Below are 22,274 nucleotides of genomic sequence, written 5' to 3'. Positions count from 1 at the left end.
TTTAGTTATAAAGCACAAATAATTCATGCACAAAAAATATTAGCAGCACAAAAGATCTAATTAATAAGTGTTACACATAATATAGTTCAACTAGTTATGTTATTATTTTAAAATGTTATACACATAAAATCATGCAATTTTTTCCAACTTCCTGTGTGAATAAAGAAATAAACCAATTTTAGAGTTGTTTGATCAAATCCTGCTTTGGAATGAAAACTCTAAGGATACATAAAAGATAAAATTAAATATTAAATTCATACAGAAACATAATTATTTAAATATCTTATATTGATTCTAATGCAATCCAAAATATTGCTGCTTTAATTTATATATGACGTTCTAGTTTATTAATTCATTTTTAATTATTACTATAAATATATATAAATACAATTATATACAATCTCTACTGTATATAAGTGTATATATATATAAATCTACCAAAATCTATATAACTTCACAATTTTACTGTATAAAATAATAAATAACTAATGATACATTGTAACACTTTTATACAACATATAATTACAGTTTTTCCTTAGCCACTCCCTAAACCAATTATGTCTCTTGTCAAAAATCTCCAGAAAAGCTCTATTTAGAAAAGACATTGCCTGTTCTTCAGTCTACATTCCAGGATGTCACTGTGACCTGGTCGTCTCACCTGCCTCTGTCTGTTTATTTCGGCCATTTTGTTTTTTAGAGAGAAGTCATAGTTTTGAATTTTTAACTCTTTCTGAAGAAATTGACTTTTGAATCATCTGATATGGCTTGCAACATATATGAAATCTTCTACATATTTTATACATTTCATTTTGAGGATGAGTCATTGCACGCGGCACCCCCGCTGATCAGCTGTTATCGGTGCCGGCAGCGGCTACCACCCTCCAGAAGTCCTTACCTGTGCTGCTTAGCCGTCCATCTGTAGTGGCCGCCACGGGGTACTTTGCATCCGCCTTCCATTCAATTGAACGGGAGGCTGATGTGCAGTTACAAGCGGCGGCCACTACAACTTGATGGCCAAGCACCGCAGATAAGGACTTCCAGCCGGCGGCAGCCGCCGCCGGTACAGTTAACAGCTGATCGTCAGGGGAGGCGCGTGCGGGACCCCAGACGATAATACATTGATGCCCTATCCTTATGTGAGCCCCGGGAACGCAAGTTGTGGCACCAATGGAACAGTGCCAGAACAGGACCTGTATATGAGTGTTTTTATTTTAACAAGGCCAACCTTGAGGAAAGAGAAATAGTTGTCCTAGTAGTGGACAAACCCTTTAAGATACAATTTTCGGTTAAAAATGAAAAAGGCTTCTCCCCTGTGTGAGTTCTCTGAAGTTTAATAAGAGTTGATTTCCGTGTAAAACATTTCCCACATTAAGAACATGAAAAAGGCTTCTCCCCTGTGTGAGTTCTCTGGTGACTAAGAAGTGATGATTTCTTCACAAAACATTTTCCACATTCTGAACAGGAAAAAGGCTTCTCCTCTGTGTGAATTCTCTGGTGCTTAACCAAATCTGATTTCTGGCTAAAACATTTTCAACATTCGAAACAGGAAAAAGACTTCTCCCCTGTGTGAGTTCTCCGGTGTCTGATAAAACGTGATTTCAATTTAAAACATTTTCCACATTCTGAACAAGAAAAAGGCTTCTCTCCTGTGTGGGTTGTCTGGTGGTTATCAAGATGCACTTTCTGTTTAAAACATTTACCACATTCTGAGCAAGAAAAAGGCTTCTCCCCTGTGTGAGTTCTCTGATGTCTGATTAAACTTGATTTATTTGTAAAACATTTTCCACATTCTGAACAAGAAAAAGGCTTCTCCCCTGTGTGACTTCTCTGGTGATTAACAAGATTTGTTTTCTGGTTGTAACAATTCCCACATTCTGAACAGGAAAAAGGCTTCTCCCCTGTGTGGGTTCTCTGGTGACTAACCAAATCTGATTTCTGGCTAAAACATTTCCCACATTCTGAACAGGAAAAAGGCTTCTCTCCTGTGTGAGTTCTCTGGTGCTTAACCAAATCTGATTTCTGGCTAAAACATTTCCCACATTCTGAACAGGAAAAAGGCTTCACTCCTGTATGAGTTCTCTGGTGATTAACCAAAGCTGATTTCTGGATAAAACATTTTCCACATTCTGAACAGGAACAATGCTTCTCCCCTGTGTGAGTTCTCTGATGTCTGATTAAACTTGAATTATCTGTAAAACATTTTTCACATTCTGAACAAAAAAATGGCTTCTCTCCTGTGTGAGTTGTCTGATGGTTATCAAGATGCACTTTCTGTTTAAAACATTTCCCACATTCTGAACAGGAAAAAGGCTTCTCCCCTGTGTGAGTTCTCTGATGTCTGATTAAACTTGAATTATCTGTAAAACATTTTCCACATTCTGAACAAGAAAATGGCTTCTCCTCTTTGTGACTTCTCTGGTGATTAACAAGATTTGATTTCTGGTTAAAACATTTCCCACACTTGAAACAAAAAAATCTATTCTCTGCTGTGCGAATGTTTTGATGTTTAAGAAAAGACTTTTCAAGGAAAAAAATATTTCCATATTCTGAACAGAAAAATGGCTTCTTTGCTTTAGGAGCAGTTTGTTTTTTAATGCTTATTTTGTGACTTTGATTTTCCTTAGTAGTCGGTAATGAATCAGAAGACAGGATCTGTTTCAAAGGATCAGATGACAGATCTTTGCTGTGAAGGGATGATGGTATATCTGGAGAAATGGCATTCACTTCAATTGTATCCTGTGTGATCTCAAGGTCATCTGATTTAAAAATTGAAGATGTCAGCTGTTCCTCTGATCTCCTGGTACAGTCATCTGCCAAGAATAAAACCAAGAAAAAAATCAGCCTTACTAACACTAAATCTGATAACAAATGCACTAGTATTTTAGTGTTTCTTGGGTGTACTCGAGTGTCTGTCTATGTGGGGTGCACTTATATAGTGCTAGGCAGCCCTCCTGATCTAATAGTATGGGCAACATCACTAGTCACTCTCCACAAGGAGAAATGTTACCCCTTAGACCTCAGTCCAGAGACTCTCATCTATCCAAATCAGTTCTCATACTTTGCACTGACGAGGGCCAACAGCCCGAAACTCCGCATCTGCAAATTGAGATTCTGATTTGGCTTTTATCCTAAGTCATATTGCATGACTCGTTAAAGGGTTGATAGCGACTTGTAGAATTGCTGCTACCAATAGGTGGCGCTATAGAGTTCAAGTCCTCTTTTTCTCTGAAGAGGCAATTTGCATATTAAATTTCCCAGAAGAGCATTGCTTGGTGAATAAGCCTCCTTACCTTGACGTGTCAGAGCTGGTATCTCACTCTCCACAAGGAGAAACATTACCCCTTAGACCTCAGTCCAGAGCCTCTCACCTAGCCAAATCAGTTCTCATACTTTGCACTGACGAGGGCCAACAGCCCGAAACACCGTGTCTGCAAATTGAGATTCTGATTTGGCTTCTATCTTAAGTCATATTGCATGTCTTGTTAAAGGGTTGATTGTGACTTGAAGGATTGCTGCTTCCAATAGGTGGCGCTATAGAGTCCAAGTCCTCTTTTTCTCTGAAGAGGCAATTTGCATATAGGCTAAGCCAGACACTGTGCATCAAACCTGCCTGTGTGACTGGCGTCCTATGCTAGCCTCATCTGTGTGCATCTTTAATACTAAGTAATCACCCTCTCCATGAATTGGTAGGTTTGTGAGTGGTTGCTCCCTCAGTATTTTGCGCCTGCGCTGCCCCCCCCCCCCTTTATCATGGGGGTCAGCGGCATCCTGCCAGTGCATTTGTTATATGATTTGGTGTTGGTAAGGCTGTATCTTTTTCTGTGATTTTTTTTTATTTTGCCTTATGTTAGCCATCATTATTCACCAGGACAATAACAGTTCACATTCTAATAGAAAACCTCATAGGATGAACCAGTAGAGCGTGGTGTTCAACTGTTTGTTCATTCTGTCTCCAAATTACGGAATAAGAAGCCACCAAAAAATGTTACGTAGGTGAAATAATACCAATAAAAACTTCTACTCATCTCACAAAAAACAAGTCCCCACTCAGGTCCATCATCTGTGTAGCGTCGGCGTCCCTGCCTCCTGCTAGGCAGGGACGCTGTTCCCCTCACCTCTCCGCTCTGTGCCCGGCGTCTTCCTCCCGCTCTGCTGGAAGCGCGCGCTGCTTCCAGGCCACGGTGCTTAGGGCGCGCGCGCGCTCCCCCTCTCTTAAAGGGGCCGCGCGCGCCGTCCTAAGGAGTCCCCGGCCAATGGCCGGAGGACTTCACCATATATAAGGCACCTCCTCCAAAATGGAGGTGCCCGAGCAATGTTGTTGCAAAGCCTTCACTCTGCTTCAGCCCTCAGGTCCCGTTTCCAGTTACCTGCCAGTCACCTGCCAGATTCCTGCCTGTTACCTGCCAGTCACCTGCCAGATTCCTGCCTGTTACCTGCCAGTCACCTGCCAGATTCCTGCCTGTTACCTGCCAGTCACCTGCCAGATTCCTGCTTGATACCTGCCAGATATCCGTTTACCTGCTTGCAAGCCTGCGGTCCGACGGTCTGCCTTCCGACACCTGGGAGCGCTCATCTGCTACCTGCCTGCTAGCCTACCTGGAGGCTCCGCCGTCACTTGCCGTGACCACCTGCCTGTCCAGAGACTCTTGTCTGCTCACCTGGGAGCGCTCACCTGCTACCTGCCTGCTAGCCTACCTGGAGGCTATGCTGTCACTTGCCGTGACCACCTGCCTGTCCAGAGACACTCGCCCGCTCACCTGGGAGCGCTCACCAGTCACCTGCCTGCTGTCCTTCTACCCAGAGACTGTCCCTGTCACTTGCCGTGAGTACCTGTCCTTCTACCCAGAGACTGTCCCTGTCACTTGCCGTGACTACCTGCCCTTCTACCCAGAGACTGTCCCTGTCACTTGCCGTGACTACCTGCCCGTCTTCCCTGGGAGCCACCCGCTTCCTTACAAGGACCGCCGCCTTGTATAGTTGCTCAGAGGTTCCGCCTCCCAGACTCGTTACAGTTTGCTCGGGCCATGGAATCCGGTGGCACCCAAGCTCCCTCACTCTCGGACCTATGTCATGAACTGTCCCGTCAGAGGTCCCAACAGGAGTCCATCCTGAGTCACCTGCGGAGTGTCAACTCTCGCCTGGACACTCTGTCTGCTCCACCTGCAACCACCGCTAGTGTCATGACTCGCAACCCGGCAGCGCCGCTGCCCACCAATACCATGGTATCCTGTCCCGGACCCCGGTTTTCTGCACCTCCTCGTTTCGGAGGTGACTCCGCTCAAGCTCGGGGCTTCATAAACCAGTGCACCCTGCACTTTGAACTCTTGTCCCACCAGTTTATCTCCGACCGGTCCAAAGTAGCCTTTATCATGTCCCACCTCACGGGGGAGGCTCTGGCTTGGCTAAATCCTCTGTGGGAGAGAGGAGATCCCCTGGTGTCCGACCTGCCAGCCTTTCTCACGGCTTTCCGGAAAGTCTTCGACGAACCCGGACGGAAGACCTCATCCGCATCGTCTCTGCTACGCCTCCGTCAAGGAGATCTCACCGTGGGCCAATATGCCATACAGTTCCGTACCCTTGCTTCGGAGCTGGCCTGGGATAACGACGCTCTGGTGTCTGTCTTCTGGGAGGGTCTGTCCGGCCGTATTAAAGATGAACTCGCCGGTCGGGACACTCCTACCACTCTCGATGACTTAATAACACTTGCCACCCGGATTGACATCCGATTCCAGGAGCGCGCCAAAGAGGTCACCCGTGAGAGGAGGTTTCCACGTCTAGCCCCCACCTTCCAGAAACCCGTTACTCCCTCCGTTACTCCCCAGGCACACTCACCTGAGCCTATGCAGGTCGACCAGACCAAGATGGTCAAAACCCGTCAAGACTTACGCCGTGCCGAGGGGAGCTGCTTCTACTGTGGCAGTAAGGAGCACCGGATCCGTTCCTGCCCAGAGAGGTCGGGAAACGCCTGTGTCTAGGATCGCTCAGAGAGGTCGCCCTAGACAAAAGTAAACCCTCTCCATCTCTGATGCTGTCAGTCTCTATCTCCTGCGGAGAGAACCGCTATTTCGAACTGGCTCAACTTGACTCAGGAGCTGCTGGAAATCTCATTTCTCAGTCTCTGGTAGAGAAATACCGCATTCCCACCAAACCACTGGCCGTACCTTTATCTGTCGCCGCCGTGGATGGGGGCCTCTTACCACATCCCATCCAACTCATCACCGAATCCATAACTCTGCAGGTGGAAATGCTGCATTCTGAGAGCATCTCCTTTCATGTTCTGCCTGGACTCTCTCACGCACTCTTGTTAGGCCTACCTTGGCTCCAGAAACATGCACCCGTGCTTGACTGGCAGACCGGAGAAGTCCTTCGCTGGGGACAGGACTGCCATAGGACTTGTCTAGCTCCCGTTCATCCTGCTCGTCCTTCTCCTACCCCAGTCAGTCTACCCGGTCTACCGGTTCCCTATTGGTCTTATGTGGATGTCTTCAATAAAAAAGAAGCAGAGACATTACCCCCTCATAGACCATACGATTGTCCAATTGACCTGATACCCGGCTCTACTCCTCCCCGTGGGCGTATCTACCCTTTGTCCGCAGCGGAGACCCGGTCCATGTCAGAATATATTGAGGAGAATCTGGCCCGGGGATTTATCCGGAAATCTACCTCCCCGGCGGGAGCAGGCTTCTTCTTCGTCAAAAAGAAGGACGGCTCACTCCGTCCATGTATAGATTATAGAGGCCTTAACCAGATTACAGTGAAGAATAAATACCCCCTCCCGCTCATTCCTGAATTATTTGACCGCCTGAGGGGGGCTAGAATCTTCACCAAACTGGATCTCCGTGGGGCGTATAACCTGGTCCGTATTCGTCAAGGGGATGAGTGGAAGACGGCATTCAACACCCGGGACGGCCACTATGAGTACCTTGTAATGCCCTTCGGTCTCTGTAACGCTCCTGCCGTCTTTCAAGAGTTGGTCAATGACATCTTCCGTGACCTTCTCTACTCCTGCGTGGTGGTGTACCTGGACGACATCTTGGTCTTCTCTCCGGACCTTCCTACTCACCGGAGGGATGTTCGTCGGGTCCTGCTCAGGCTCAGGCAGAACCACCTCTACGCTAAATATGAGAAGTGCATCTTTGAGCAGACCTCTCTTCCATTTCTGGGCTACATAATCTCTCAGACCAGCCTACAAATGGATCCTGAGAAACTGTCTGCCATCCAGAAGTGGCCCCGACCAGAGGGGTTGAAGGCTATTCAGCGGTTCCTGGGCTTCGCCAACTATTACCGCCTCTTCATACCGCACTTCTCTTCCCGGACTGCCCCTATCTCTGCGCTCACCCGTAAGGGGACTAATCCCAGAAGATGGCCGCCCGAAGCTGAGGAGGCCTTTCTTTCCTTAAAACAGGCCTTCTCCTCCGCCCCGGTGCTTCATCGTCCGGACGGCAACAAACAATTCTTCCTAGAAGTTGACGCTTCCTCCTCCGGAGTCGGGGCGGTACTTACCCAAAAGTCATCTTCCGGAAGAATGGTAACCTGCGTTTTTTTTTCCAAACTCTTCTCCTCTTCTGAGCGCAACTATTCTATTGGAGACCGTGAATTGTTAGCCATTAAGCTGGCACTGGAGGAGTGGCGTTACCTGCTCGAGGGGTCTCTTCACCCGGTAATAATTTACACGGACCACAAGAACTTGGCTTACCTTCAGAGCGCCCAGAGACTTAACCCGCGCCAAGCCCGGTGGTCCTTGTTTTTCGCCCGCTTTGATTTTGTTCTTCATTTTCGCCCGGTAGACAAAAACATCAAAGCTGACGCCTTGTCCTGATCCTTCCTGGTATCTGATCTAGAGGAGGAACCTAGGCACATCATTGATCCCGCCAGAGTAATGCAAGTGGCTCCCGTGAATCTAAATCGTCTCCCTCCCGGTAAGACGTTTGTAACTGTACCTGATCGGAAGAAGGTCCTACACTGGGGTCATTCGTCTAAGCTAGCTGGCCACGCCGGTCAGAAAAACACCCTCCAGCTCATTACCCGGCATTACTGGTGGCCTACCCTGCACAAGGATGTAACAGACTTTGTTTCTGGCTGTGTGTCCTGCGCCCGCAACAAAGTTCCGAGACACCTGCCAGCCGGTCGCTTTCTTCCTCTTCCAGTACCTGCTGCCCCGTGGCAGCATATTGCTATGGACTTTATAACGGATCTTCCTGTCTCTGCGGTTGTACGGTGATTTGGGTGGTCGCTGATCGCTTCTCCAAGATGGCGCACTTCATTCCCCTGCCGGGTCTCCCGTCTGCACCCGAACTGGCTAAAGACTTTATCCGCCACATCTTCCGTCTCCATGGCCAGCCCCTCCACATCGTGTCAGATCGTGGGGTTCAGTTCACCTCACGCTTCTGGAGAGCCACATGTAAGTTGCTTGACGTCACTCTGGACTTCTCCTCCGCTTACCATCCACAGTCCAATGGTCAAGTGGAGCGGATCAATCAGAACCTGACCAGTTACCTCCGGCACTTCGTTAATGCCCACCATTCGGACTGGGTGGATCTCCTACCATGGGCCGAGTTCTCTTACAATAATTACGAGAGCGAATCTTCCTCCAAATCCCCGTTTTTTGTAGTCTTCGGTCAGCATCCTCGGATCCCATTTCCCGTCTCCACCTCGGTGGACAATCCGGCTGCGGAATCTCTCGTTCGCGAATTCTCCTCCATTTGGGAGAGTACCCGATCCGCACTCCTTCAGTCGTCCGAACGGATGAAAAAACACGCTGACAAGAAACGCCTGGATCCTCCACAATTCCGTCCTGGAGATAAAGTCTGGCTCTCATCCAAATATGTCCGGCTCAAGATTCCCTCCTACAAGTTAGGGCCTCGGTTCATCGGCCCACTGGAAGTTATCAAACAGATCAACCCGGTGGCCTATAAATTAAAACTCCCAGCCAACTTACGGATCCCTAACTCCTTCCATGTATCTCTCCTCAAACCCGTGGTACTTAACTCTTTTTCCAAGTCTACAGGTACGCCTCCTGCTCCGGTTTCCGCTGAGAACGAGTTTGAGGTAGAGAACATTCTGGCCACCAAAAGGGTAAGAGGAAAAACCTTTTTTCTGGTAGATTGGAAGGGGTTTGGTCCTGAGGAGAGAACGTGGGAGCCCCGGGAGAACATCCATGCCCCTCTCATCCTTGATAAATTTCTCTCTGGCCTAAAAAAGGGGGGGCCTAAAGGGGGGGGTACTGTAGCGTCGGCGTCCCTGCCTCCTGCTAGGCAGGGACGCTGTTCCCCTCACCTCTCCGCTCTGTGCCCGGCGTCTTCCTCCCGCTCTGCTGGCAGCGCGCGCTGCTTCCCGGCCACGGTGCTTAGGGCGCGCGCGCGCGCTCCCCCTCTCTTAAAGGGGCCGCGCGCGCCGTCCTAAGGAGTCCCCGGCCAATGGCCGGAGGACTTCACCATATATAAGGCACCTCCTCCAAAATGGAGGTGCCCGAGCAATGTTGTTGCAAAGCCTTCACTCTGCTTCAGCCCTCAGGTCCCGTTTCCAGTTACCTGCCAGTCACCTGCCAGATTCCTGCCTGTTACCTGCCAGTCACCTGCCAGATTCCTGCTTGATACCTGCCAGATATCCGTTTACCTGCTTGCAAGCCTGCGGTCCGACGGTCTGCCTTCCGACACCTAATATAGGCAGTATAGGTACCGTCCCAATTTAGGGTCACCTTGCCGCTGGTGGGACGGCTTGTATACTTTTTTTGATCAATAATAGTTCACTAAGTACCCTATATTTATTATGCAACTTTGCTTTACATTTATATATAATGATGGTAGGGTATGAGATATATTTTTGTCTTTTGTCTTTTGTAGGTTTTGTTTCTTTTTTGCTAGTGTGAACATGCTCCTATTTCTTGCATGTCTACCATCTTAGACCTCAGTTCACATTGCCTGGTTTTTTGTCTTGTTTGCATTCTGTGCAATTTAAGGGTGTGGCATCCCCTTTGTTGAGCTGACTGGTATATATGTAGCTTACCACGGGCCTGGGTGGTCTGGAGTTGGGACCCGGTCCTATTTGTCTACCCTTTTATATGCATTGCTTCAACTTTGATATACAGTAAGGTTTTTAATATAGGCAGTATAGGTACTGTCCCAATTTAGGGTCACCTTGCCGCTGGTGGGACGGCTTGTATACTTTTTTTGATCAAAAATAGTTCACTAAGTACCCTATATTTATTATGCAACTTTGCTTTACATTTATATATAATGATGGTAGGGTATGAGATATATTTTTGTCTTTTGTCTTTTGTAGGTTTTGTTTCTTTTTTGCTAGTGTGAACATGCTCCTATTTCTTGCATGTCTACCATCTTAGACCTCAGTTCACATTGCCTGGTTTTTTGTCTTGTTTGCATTCTGTGCAATTTAAGGGTGTGGCATCCCCTTTGTTGAGCTGACTGGTATATATGTAGCTTACCACGAGCCTGGGTGGTCTGGAGTTGGGACCCGGTCCTATTTGTCTACCCTTTTATATGCATTGCTTCAACTTTGATATACAGTAAGGTTTTTAATATAGGCAGTATAGGTACCGTCCCAATTTAGGGTCACCTTGCCGCTGGTGGGACGGCTTGTATACTTTTTTTGATCAAAAATAGTTCACTAAGTACCCTATATTTATTATGCAACTTTGCTTTACATTTATATATAATGATGGTAGGGTATGAGATATATTTTTGTCTTTTGTCTTTTGTAGGTTTTGTTTCTTTTTTGCTAGTGTGAACATGCTCCTATTTCTTGCATGTCTACCATCTTAGACCTCAGTTCACATTGCCTGGTTTCTTCCGACACCTGTCAGTCTGTCTATGGACCAGCCTGCCCGCTCACCTGGGAGCGCTCATCTGCTACCTGCCTGCTAGCCTACCTGGAGGCTCCGCCGTCACTTGCCGTGACCACCTGCCTGTCCAGAGACTCTTGTCTGCTCACCTGGGAGCGCTCACCTGCTACCTGCCTGCTAGCCTACCTGGAGGCTCCGCCGTCACTTGCCGTGACCACCTGCCTGTCCAGAGACTCTTGCCCGCTCACCTGGGAGCGCTCATCTGCTACCTGCCTGCTAGCCTACCTGGAGGCTCCGCCGTCACTTGCCGTGACCACCTGCCTGTCCAGAGACTCTTGTCTGCTCACCTGGGAGCGCTCATCTGCTACCTGCCTGCTAGCCTACCTGGAGGCTCCGCCGTCACTTGCCGTGACCACCTGCCTGTCCAGAGACTCTTGCCCGCTCACCTGGGAGCGCTCATCTGCTACCTGCCTGCTAGCCTACCTGGAGGCTCCGCCGTCACTTGCCGTGACCACCTGCCTGTCCAGAGACTCTTGCCCGCTCACCTGGGAGCGCTCACCTGCTACCTGCCTGCTAGCCTACCTGGAGGCTCCGCCGTCACTTGCCGTGACCACCTGCCTGTCCAGAGACTCTCGCCTGCTCACCTAGGAGCGCTCACCTGCTACCTGCCTGCTAGCCTACCTGGAGGCTCTGCCGTCACTAGCCGTGACCACCTGCCTGTCCAGAGACTCTCGCGTGCTCACCTGGGAGCGCTCACCAGTCACCTGCCTGCTGTCCTTCTACCCAGAGACTGTCCCTGTCACTTGCCGTGAGTGCCTGTCCTTCTACCCAGAGACTGTCCCTGTCACTTGCCGTGACTACCTGCCCTTCTACCCAGAGACTGTCCCTGTCACTTGCCGTGACTACCTGCCCGTCTTCGCTGGGAGCCACCCGCTTCCTTACAAGGACCGCCCCCTTGTATAGTTGCTCAGAGGTTCCGCCTCCCAGACCCGTTACAATCTGTCAATGGAAAACCAGAGGTTTCCACATTATTAGTGACTCAAAGGCTTTTGAAAAGCAACATGGCTTCCATAAACCAATCCAGCAATATCTGCTCCCCCAAAGTCAAATCTCCCCCTCACTTCTGAGCCTTGCAGTGCGCCCAAACCACATTCAGCATCCATGTATTCGGCATTACTATAGTGAGAAGAACCCACTTAATTGATGGTGTGTGTCTCCTGGAGCACAATCTGGGCACTATGTGTTGGGTAATGAAATAATATATTTGTTATTTTCACTCACCAACATCCACTGTGTGCTAATTTCCGAAAAGTGCCTGTGGAGTCAATATAGTCACTACTCCTATAGATTATTTCACTGAGGGTTATAATTTCCAAAATGGTGTCACTTTATGAGGATTTCTACTGTTCTGGTTTTCTGCAATTTGGTCACATTAGGGCTTCTGCAAATGGTGTATCCCATCTCCTCTGGGATCTGCTCCTGTGACGTCTGCTTCTCTCACCAGGAGCCGCCTTATTCATCCTGCAGGTGGCGCTGGTGATGGAGGAGACGTCAGAACCAGAAGCTACTGGGAGGTACAGCTTCTGTCCAGCCACTAAGATTAGAGTGTCTGGGACCTGTAGTACCATCCAGTCTGGCAGTATGGATGTGTGTGCTGTCCAGCTGGAGTAATCTGCTCCGTGCTTTAGCCAATTGGAAAGCACCGCACCCTACTAAAGCTCAAAGCATATTGCCAAAAGCTAAAACACAGCAAAATAGGGCAGCAGTATGTACCTGCCCAGATCTTCAGAAGTACTGTAAATGCACTACCAGGATGCAGCAAACCCACATAAAGATGGCGGCTACACAGGTGAGACAAAATACTGATGAGACAATCACTCACAACCTACCATTTCATGGAGGGGGTGACTCCGTAGTATTTGAATTGCACACAAAAAGGCTTGTATATGGAGCTGTTCACACTTGGATAATGCACAGTATCCGACTTACAGCCTATTAGTTACGGCCATACTATTAGATTAGGTGGGCTGCCCGGTACTATCCAAGTGCACTCCATGAGAACAGACACAGTTTACAATGCCCGCACTGATGGGCCTGGCTGCACCCTGGGATAAAAAAGTGCAAAAATGCATATATATAATATATGGATAGTACCGGGCAGCCCGCCTAATCTAATAGTATGGGCGTAACTAATAGGCTGTAAGCCGATACTGTGAACTACCCAAGTGTGAACAGCACCCTATACAAACCTTTTTGTGAGTAATTCAAATACTAAGCAGTCACCCCTCCATGAAATGGTAGGTTGTGAGTGATTGTAGGTTGGTTGTGAATGATTGTCTCATCAGTATTTTGCACCCGTGTAGCCGCCATCTGTATGTGGGTATACTGCACCCTGGTAGTGCATTTAGTTCTGAACATCTGGGCAGGTAAACATTGCTGCTCTTTTTTGCTGTGTTTCTTCTTGAATATTGGGGGAATTTTAATTCTTCTTAGTGTGGCTTTGCTTTTTGTGCATATTACCAGAAGCTGCCAGATACAGCCCTGTTCTCCTCTGGTTCAGTCCTCTGTGCTCAGCTCCCGGCTTGTGTATTTGTTTCCTGTTGTGACCTCGGCCCGTTTACTGACTACTCTTGTGTGATTTTCTATTTTCATTGACCTCCATGTTGTGACCCGGTTAAGTGACTATTCTTCTTGCCATTTCACTCAATAGAACAGCAGGAAACACTGTGGCCCAAGCCTAGGGGTCTCTGTCTAAGTCCAAATCCATGTAGAGGGGTTAAAGGGTGATGAGCAAGGCAAACCCTGGGATCTGGAAAATGGAGTAGATGACGCCAAGCCTGTTTGTGGTAGCCATCTTTTGCGCTGCCAGGTGACCATGAACAGTGTCCCCAATACATTGTGTCTGCAAACTATTCGAGCAAGATCTGCATTCAAATAGCTAAATGTCGCTCCTTCCCTTCTTAACCTGCCATGTGCCCAGACAGTAGTGTGCAACCGTATATAGGGGATTGTCGGATTCAAGAGAAGTTGGAAAATAATTTGTAAGGTCCATTTGTTTCCTATTATTCTTTGTGAAGAATTCCAAAGTTATCATCATATAAAGTGACACACGTCAGATTTGAAAAATGGGCCCAGATAGGAACACAAAACTGGCTGCAGGAAGGGGTTAAATCAGAGTATTTTGGGCACTAACTACTGTAATCAAAACTGTGAGTATAGACAATAACACATCTACTGAAATGATCAAACTCAACAGTCTCCATCAGTAAGTAGTGAGTAACTAGTGGTGAAACCTCTCTGGGGTAATTAGAGTATGGGGCTCGGGGGCTCTTGGCAATCTAAACTATCGTAAGGGACAATATTTTCTGTCAGATGAGTTTCAAGAAGAAATATTAGACAATCAAAGAGAACTTTTTATAATAGTGCAGAGCTGAGGCGTCTTAAATTTAGCTTAGAGATATATCATGGCAGAGGTGTAATGTTTTTTTGTTTAGTTTGTCACAATCCTGTTTGAAGTTAGTTGGTTTTAAAAAAAATTGAAAAGTCAGGATAAAGGGAAACTCTGTTGTTATTGTACAGAAATTCACACTTGGCCTCACTGCACATTTAATGTTGTCGATCATAAAATTGAAGTTTGGCCAGAAAGACTGGACCTGGTCTTGTAGGGACCATATGAGCACATTCATCAGCACAGAAGGGAGAGAAGGTAGATTCATCTAATAAGATATCAGGGTTCTAGGAAGCCAACAGCATCATTACCCTCCACTTTCTCTTACAGATCCATCATGATATTTTACTTCAAGTGATTTTCTAACTTGTCATCAGGTAACGGTCAGCATCTTCTAATCCCAGGGGGGAGGTGGATCCTCCAGGTTGTAAATTCTATAGAAAAGGGCTTTCAGTGCCCAAAATCATCTGAACAGTTTTGGGTGGAGGTGAGTGTTGTGGTCTAGAGGCAAAATGGTGATCACACGATTGTGATACAGCCAGACTACACCACCGATAAAGCAGCCACAGCCGGTGACTAAGAAGAATCTGTGACTTCTCTGCATTTAGTGTTTACTAGTGATGAGCGAGTACCGTAATATTCGTAATCACTATACTCGCTATATATATAGTACTTTGTAATAATTGCGTATTCGTTCAGAATAGCGAGTACAATGTAAGTCAATGGGAAATGCGAATAATTTTCTGCTGGACCCTACAAAGGGGCCTGAGGAAAAGATGATGGGAAAGTGAAATGGATGGGAAAGTGATGAAACAGAATGGGAAGAGCCTGGAGAATGTGCCTGCATGCATTTCTGACTCACATATGGTTTCGGGGGATAAGTTTGTCGCAGTATTACGCCACTTTTACAGACACACAAGAACAACTACCAAACTTAACCTAAATTGCATTTAACAGGCCAAAAAGGTTAAGAAACAGTATTTCCTGCACAATCACTTGTATATAAGGCTAAATAAATCAGAGAAACCAAAAAATACCCCTTTTAGCGTTTGTTCACACATACTGTTGTGGCTTTTTTTTTCGCCTTTTATAATTGGGAGGGCCCTGACTTATACATTTTGTAGGTCCATCTGTCATACATCATCTTTAGTGCGCTATTCCCCAGCACTTTACAAGCACAGCTAGAAAGTATCAGTATGTATGTAGATCTTTGACCTGAGAGGCCTCAGGTGGCTCTGTAACATGCGTTTTGGAGGGACAGCTATTACTTAGACATTTGGGCGGTCCCTCCATCATTGACAATCAGATAGTGGAATACACATTCCATAGCAGTTTACAATATGCTCATTGTAGCATTGGGCTTGACCCTCCTCCTCCACCACCATGTGAGACTCGGGCCCTAAATTCAAATGTTCAGATCGCCTGCAGTAAGCAGGAAAGCTGAGTTTTGTGAGAGCCCTTGTGTGGCCCTGTAACAAACATTTTGAAGTGCCCTCCTCTAGAGATTTTGGAGTTGCCTCTTGTGTACACTTGAGAGTGCCCTCACTTATTCATACTGTAGGGCCCTCATTATTATTTAACTAATTTAAGGGCAGAGACTACAGAGAAAATGGCCAAGATACATGGAGTACTAGAAGGTAGCAGTGAGTGCGGACTACGACCCTCAGGTATGGCTGAACTCAGTGAACCGTAAAAATAAAACTGCACTAGTCAACTCGATGACAAGCTCAAATATATCACTTGTGCAAGTCACTGGACAAAGTATTTATGGTGCCCCCCCTCCAGGATGGGTTGGTGAAGCTTCTTAGAGATTGGCTTAGAGATTTTGATTGTCAATATTCCCCAGATTATATAGCAGGAGAAGACTTCTTGATACTGTACTACTTGGTCCAGTAGAATGTGCATCGTATTTCCAAAAATTACTCCTGGGGCTGGGGGCTGTGTCATAGGTGCAGGAAGATTGCATGACAAGGGCCTCCCTTGACAAACATTATCTACGATGGAGTATTGTAGTAGTTGTGATCCTCAATTTAAGTTTTCAGAGGGCCATCAGTCGGTCATCAACAATCAGTGTAAATTTCTATTGAATATGTATCCCCTATCTCACAATGTGACACAACCTGTGAGAAGGGCCTCCAATGACAAATATTAGTTTGGTAGGACTACTGTACATTCCAGATTTGTCCACTGCACAATGTGCATATGGTTTGTGAAAATTAGGCCTATTGGCTAAGTCATGGTTGACGCAGGAAGCCACCATCCCAAGGGCCTCCAATCACAAATAGTAGTTAGGCTGGAGTATGAATACTGTCCTGGTTTGTCCACGGCACAATGTACATAGGATTTGTAAAAATTAGCCCTATTGGCTGTGTCACGGTTGACTCATTATTTTGGCTGTGCCTTTGACAGCTAGCTTGGCTTGTGCCATCAACATCTGAAAATCTGTCAACAAAACCCAAAATGCCAAAAAAGCCTGTTGTTAAGGGACGTGGACGTGGTGTTGTCAGTGGTGCGCGAGAAGCCACTCAGTCTGTGTCAGGTCAGAAGAAGCTTGATGCATCCACAATGTTCCTGGAAAAAGTTCCCGGTCTGGAACGTAAACATGTGTGGAAGCCACAAGAGCGAGAGCAGATTCTGTCTTGGATAGCAGACAAGGCCTCTACGCATTTGTCAAGCAGCACCAAAACTTCCGCGACCACACAGTCTACTGTGGATACACAGAAGGCTGGCCCTTCCAATCCTGAAGCTGGTTCTCCTTCCTCCCACCATTATCAGTCACAGGAGACATATGACCCCAAGCTTGGCCACTCCGAGGATCTGTTTGGTACGTATCCTTTGGTTGGCTCTGGCCTATCACCATGCAGCATTGAAGAGGGACAAGAGGTGGCGGTGTGCGTTGATGCTCAAGTATTTTAGGACCTACAACCAGAAGAAAGCCACTTGGAGGAACGTCATTTACTGTCTCCAGAGGTGGAGGCTGATGATGATGAGACATAGTTGCCATCAGGTCAGCCTACAATATCAACTGGGAAGGAGGATGAGATAGAAGACGAGGTGGTCGATGATGAGTCCACTGATCCGACCTGGACCGTTGGCAGCAACACAGAGGAAGATGGACCAACAAAGGCACCAAGGGGTCGTGGTTTGCCCAGAGTAAAAACTGGGTCAACTGTTCCCAAGAGCACCCCCGCTGTGCGCCAAGTCAGGGCAAGAGGGCGTTCAGCTGCTGTGTGGAATTTTTTTTTCTGAAAGTCCTTCAGAGAAAAACATTGTTGTCTGTAGCATCTGCAATACCAAGTTGAGCAGAGGCCAGGGCAAAGGCAACCTGAGCACAAAGAGTATGAGAAACCACATGGCAGCCAAGCAGCCGAGTAGGTGGGCGGAACACCAAGGTACCAAATCTGCATCTGCGGGTCAAACCAATAATAATAATACTCTTTATTTATATAGCAACAACCTATTCCGCAGCGCTTTACAATTCAGAGGTTCATATTCAACAGTCATAAGTAACATAGCTAAAGATAATATAATAATTAAAGGAAAAATAATGATGACCCTGCTCATAGGAGCTTACGATCTACAATGAGGTGGGGGGTGACACAAAGGACAGGGACTTATTTACAATGATGGTCCAGTCATCTTGAGGGGATGAGGGATAGACAAAGGTTGCATAAGCTGATCACCAGCCAGTATCTGTAGTGCTTTTGGGTTCCGTGGAAACTTATGCCATGTCGTCTGGGCTATGTCCTTCAGAATCTGCTGTTCAAGAAGCAGGCGCTCATACCTCCTGCCCACAAGCTGCGGTTGCTCACACGCAACAAACATCAACCACATCCACTTCCTTGTTCCAGCAAAGTGTCCAATTGTCGTGCCTGAGAGCTTGGAAAGAATGCGTAAATGCCCAGCCACGCACCCACAGGTACAAATACTAAACTCGCACATTGCCAAATTGCTAGCTATGGAGATGTTGGGCTTGTGGGAACACAGTCTTCCATGATCTCTTGGCTGTGGCTGCCCCACGATACAGTGTTCCCAGCCGCCACTATTTTGCCCGATGTGCCGTCCCTGCGTTACACAAGCACGTGTTAAACAATCTGAACCATGCTCTCACCAACACCGTAACCGGGAAGGTCCACCTAATAACAGACACCTGGACAAATTGTCGTGTACAGGGATGATACATTTCTGTCATGCCACACTGGGGGAACCTGGTGGAGGGTGGGACAAAGGCGCAAACTGGAACATCACACATCCCACCCACGCTAAGAATAGCGGTTCCAACTTCTGTCAGGGTCTCCACCTATTCAAATTCCACTTCCTCTCTCCCCTTCTCCTGCTCCTAATCCTCTGCTGAATTATTCTCCCCATCACTGCCAAGCTGGGACCTGTGCAGTAGTGCATCGGCAAAGTGGCAAGACGCTCTGCTGAAGCTGATCTGTTTAGGTCAGAAAGCACACACTGCAACAGAGCTGCGGCAAGCTGTAAAACAACAGACCAATCAGTGGCCTCCGGTCGTCTGCGATAATGGGCGTAACCTGGTGGCGGCTTTAAAGATCGGCAAGCCGGTACACGTGCCATGCATGGCTCACGTGCTGGACATAGTTCTTCAGAAATTTCTGAAAACTTTCCGTGACTTCCTGTACCTACTTGAGAAGGTGAGCCATATTAGCGCCCATTTCCGCCATTCCTCTACTGCTTTTGCAGTGCTGCATAAGCGCTTGAATTTGCCAAGTCACCGACTCATTTGCGGCCTGCCCACGCGGTGGAACTCCACCTATCTTACGTTTGCGAGGATTAGTGAACAGCAGAGGGCAGTAGCTGAATACCAGCTTCAGCATGCCGGTCAGACTGAGAGTCAGCCACCACACATAACATCTGTTGAGTGGGTGTGGATCGCTGACATTTGTGAGGTTGTTGAGAACTTTGAGTACTGCACCAGCCTTGTGAGCAGCGATCAGGCTATTATCAGCGTAACCATCCCGCTACTGTGTCTCTTGAAACAATCACTGCATAATCTCAAAGAGAAAGCTTTAAGTGCCCAGAATGTTGATATGGAGCCAGATTTCCCAATGGGTGATACTACCCAGCCCAGCCAATATTCTGAGGCAACATTGGGTGAAGAGGGGGAGGATGAGGAGGGAGAGGACTTGTTTTTCTGTGCTACCGAGGGGTAATGCTACAGAGGGGACACCCAACCCAAGCTTCATGTCTGCCCAGCCTGGATGGGCTGGAGAGGAGGAGGTGGTGGAGGAGGAGGAAGCGAGTCAGCGTGAGGAGAGGGTGGGTACTGTTTCTACTGTTGGGGACACAGAACATTTGCCTTTTTGCAGCTTGACCCACATGGCACAGTTCATGTATAAGTATCTGTGGCAAGACCCTCGCGTGATACACATTTTATCCAACAGTAATAATAATAATAATAATTTTTATTTATATAGACCAGCACAACAGTAAAGGCTATCTGTGCCTGTAACAATGCCAAGGAGGAATAAGTTGCAGAACATGGTCAAGGGGTACTTAAGTGACCATCCGTGCGTCCTTTCTGACACTTCAGTTCCCTTTAATTATTGGGTGTCTAAGCTAAACACTTGGCCGACCTCTCCTTATATGCCTTGGAGGTGCTGGCCTGCCGGCTGCTAGTGTGGTGTCTGAGCGTGTTTTCAGTGCCGCTGGGGCAATCATCACTGATAGGCGCACACGCCTCTCCACGGAGAATGCAGACAGACTTACTCTGATTAAATTCAACAAGGACTGGATATCTCCACAGTTTGTAATCCCTCCAGATGAGAGCAAGCCAAACTAAATTCACCAAAAATGCAGATTCATGCTACTGCTGTTAACGTCAACCCCTTCCCATAAGAACCCGTTTCCTTGCTTCGTCAACCATGACTCAGCCCATAGGGCTAATTTTTACAAACTCTATGCAGATTCTGCAGTGGACAAACCAGGACAGTATTCCTACTCCAGCCTAACTACTATTTGTGATTGGAGGCCCTTGGGATGACGGCTTCCTGCGTCAACCATGATTCAGCCCATAGGGCTAATTTTTACAAACCCTATGCAGAATGTGCAGTGGACAAACCAGGACAGTATTCCTACTCCAGCCTAACTACTATTTGTGATTGGTGGCCCTTGGGATGGTGGCTTCCAAAATAGTGGTTAAAATGGCCTGGTGCGTGCTTTGTAGCAGGCGGTAGGAAAAGTTTGGACTACTGCTTTGTGTAGGGCACAAAATGCCTTTTTAAGTGGACTAATATGGACAGAAGGCAGGCTGACACCCCAAAATAGCAGTTAAAATGGGCTGGTGCATGCTTCTTTTGTAGCAGGCAGTAGGAAATGTTTGGACTACTGCTTTGCGTAGGGCACCAAACACCTTTTTAAGTGGACTAATGTGGACTGCAGAAGCCAGGCTCTGACCCCTAAAACAGCAGGGAAAATAGACCGGTGCTAAAAAAAAAAAGGCAGCACAAAATGCTAGTTCTGTGTGTGCTGGAAAAATATTGCTTTGCCTCTGACAAGAGCTGTTTTAAGATGGACACTGAAAGAACACTAGCTAATACACTCCCTACCTAATACACAATCGCTCCCTCCTTGTACTCTGATTTTGTTGTGTGCCTTCAGCTCTGAAAATAGCTATTTTTTGGTGGTATTATGGAGCTAGTGAGCGGCTCCTTTAAACACAAAACTAGTATACACTGCAGGCAGCCCTTAAAAGGGCTTTTGTTTTATCAAGAAGCCTAAACACTCTCCCTAGCAGCTCAGCGATCTTACCATAGGCTATTACAATGCAGGCTCCAGATCCAATGTGCACAAAATGGCGGTGGCAGGGCTTAAATAGACCCCATGACGCTGGGCAGCCAGCCAATCACAGTAATGCCACAACCAAGATGTCTGCGGTATTACTGTGATTGGTTAAGAAGCCCAGCATGTTTAGTGGCAGCAGAGAAGGCGCCAAAACTGCAGGACAGGACATCCGAATATAGCGAGGCGAGTACACAAATACTCGCAGAATCATGAGTAACCCGAATACCGTACTATAAGTGTGAAAAGCGAATATTAACAAATACACTCGCTCGTTACAAGTGGTTACTACTCACCTGGGTAGTCATATGTAGGAATCTCCTCCTTACACCACTCATCACCCCATACATATGCCTCTATAGTATTAATATGGGTCAGATCTTCACCCTGAAACAAATATTGTAAAAGTCACAGACAGATGGAGAAGTCCCATCTATGATCAGCTCTAATCCTGCCATCTCCACCGTTCTCATTACACAAGTATAAAACATATAATACTGGTGGATAAAACAAGACTGAACACAAGACCTTCACAGCCATCTACACATCATAGGGGAGATCTCATGACACCTTCTCTCCATCTACCTGATAATCCTGAGGAACATTGGGATCTTCTTGTTTACAGTCATGTTGAAGAAGAGGACGGGGACATCTGTCTGGTGTTGTCCTCTTACTGGATAGATCTGGAGGAAACACATACAGGGACTGAATTAATTCTTTACATACAGATAATTATAGGCCGTGTGTATTTAGTCCTGTCTCTTACCTGGAGATGTGAGGGGCTGGGGAACCTCCATCATGATGTCTTTGTACAAATCTTTGTGTCCTTCTAAATACTCCCACTCCTCCATGGAGAAATAGACAGCGACATCCTGACATCTTATAGGAACCTGACACATACAATGATACAGTCATCCCCCCGATCCCTTCATAGCGCTACTGTATAATGTCCCAGCATTCCCAGCAGTGTCACCTCTCCAGTCAGCAGCTCAATCATCTTGTAGGTGAGTTCTAGGATCTTCTGGTCATTGATGTCCTCATGTATCAGGGGGTGAGATGGAGCCCCGGTGATTGGGCTCTGTGGTCTTCCCCATCCCTCAGACACAGGGGCCTGACAGCGCCCACTAGAGGTCTTCTTCACTATTGTGTAATGCTGGTTATGGAGAGACAAATTATTAAATCTCACTACAGACATTTCCAAGGTCCTCACCTCTCAAGTTCTGT

The 22,274-nt window shown here is 47.1% G+C and overlaps 1 protein-coding gene across 1 annotated transcript in view; it reads right to left on the bottom strand.

Annotated features, from left to right (window-relative positions):
* Positions 1–1,188: 1,188 nt before the first annotated feature.
* Positions 1,189–22,274, bottom strand: part of LOC141192416 (uncharacterized) — a 38,854-nt gene continuing 17,768 nt past the window's right edge. Inside the window, exons 3-7 of the mRNA XM_073661930.1 lie at positions 22,024–22,203; positions 21,817–21,940; positions 21,636–21,733; positions 21,347–21,437; positions 1,189–2,810 (exon numbers count right to left, since the gene is read on the bottom strand). Coding sequence (XP_073518031.1) covers positions 1,531–2,810; positions 21,347–21,437; positions 21,636–21,733; positions 21,817–21,940; positions 22,024–22,203 — 1,773 coding nt within the window. The 3' untranslated portion in view covers positions 1,189–1,530. The remainder of the gene's footprint in view (positions 2,811–21,346; positions 21,438–21,635; positions 21,734–21,816; positions 21,941–22,023; positions 22,204–22,274) is intronic.

The sequence above is a fragment of the Phyllobates terribilis genome, unplaced genomic scaffold (assembly GCF_046119375.1).
Source record: "Phyllobates terribilis strain yellow unplaced genomic scaffold, ASM4611937v1 Scaffold_61__1_contigs__length_8056638, whole genome shotgun sequence".
Lineage (NCBI taxonomy): Eukaryota > Metazoa > Chordata > Amphibia > Anura > Dendrobatidae > Phyllobates > Phyllobates terribilis.
The sequence above is the reverse complement of the archived record's forward strand: the minus strand, read 5'-3'. Positions and strand labels throughout refer to the sequence as shown.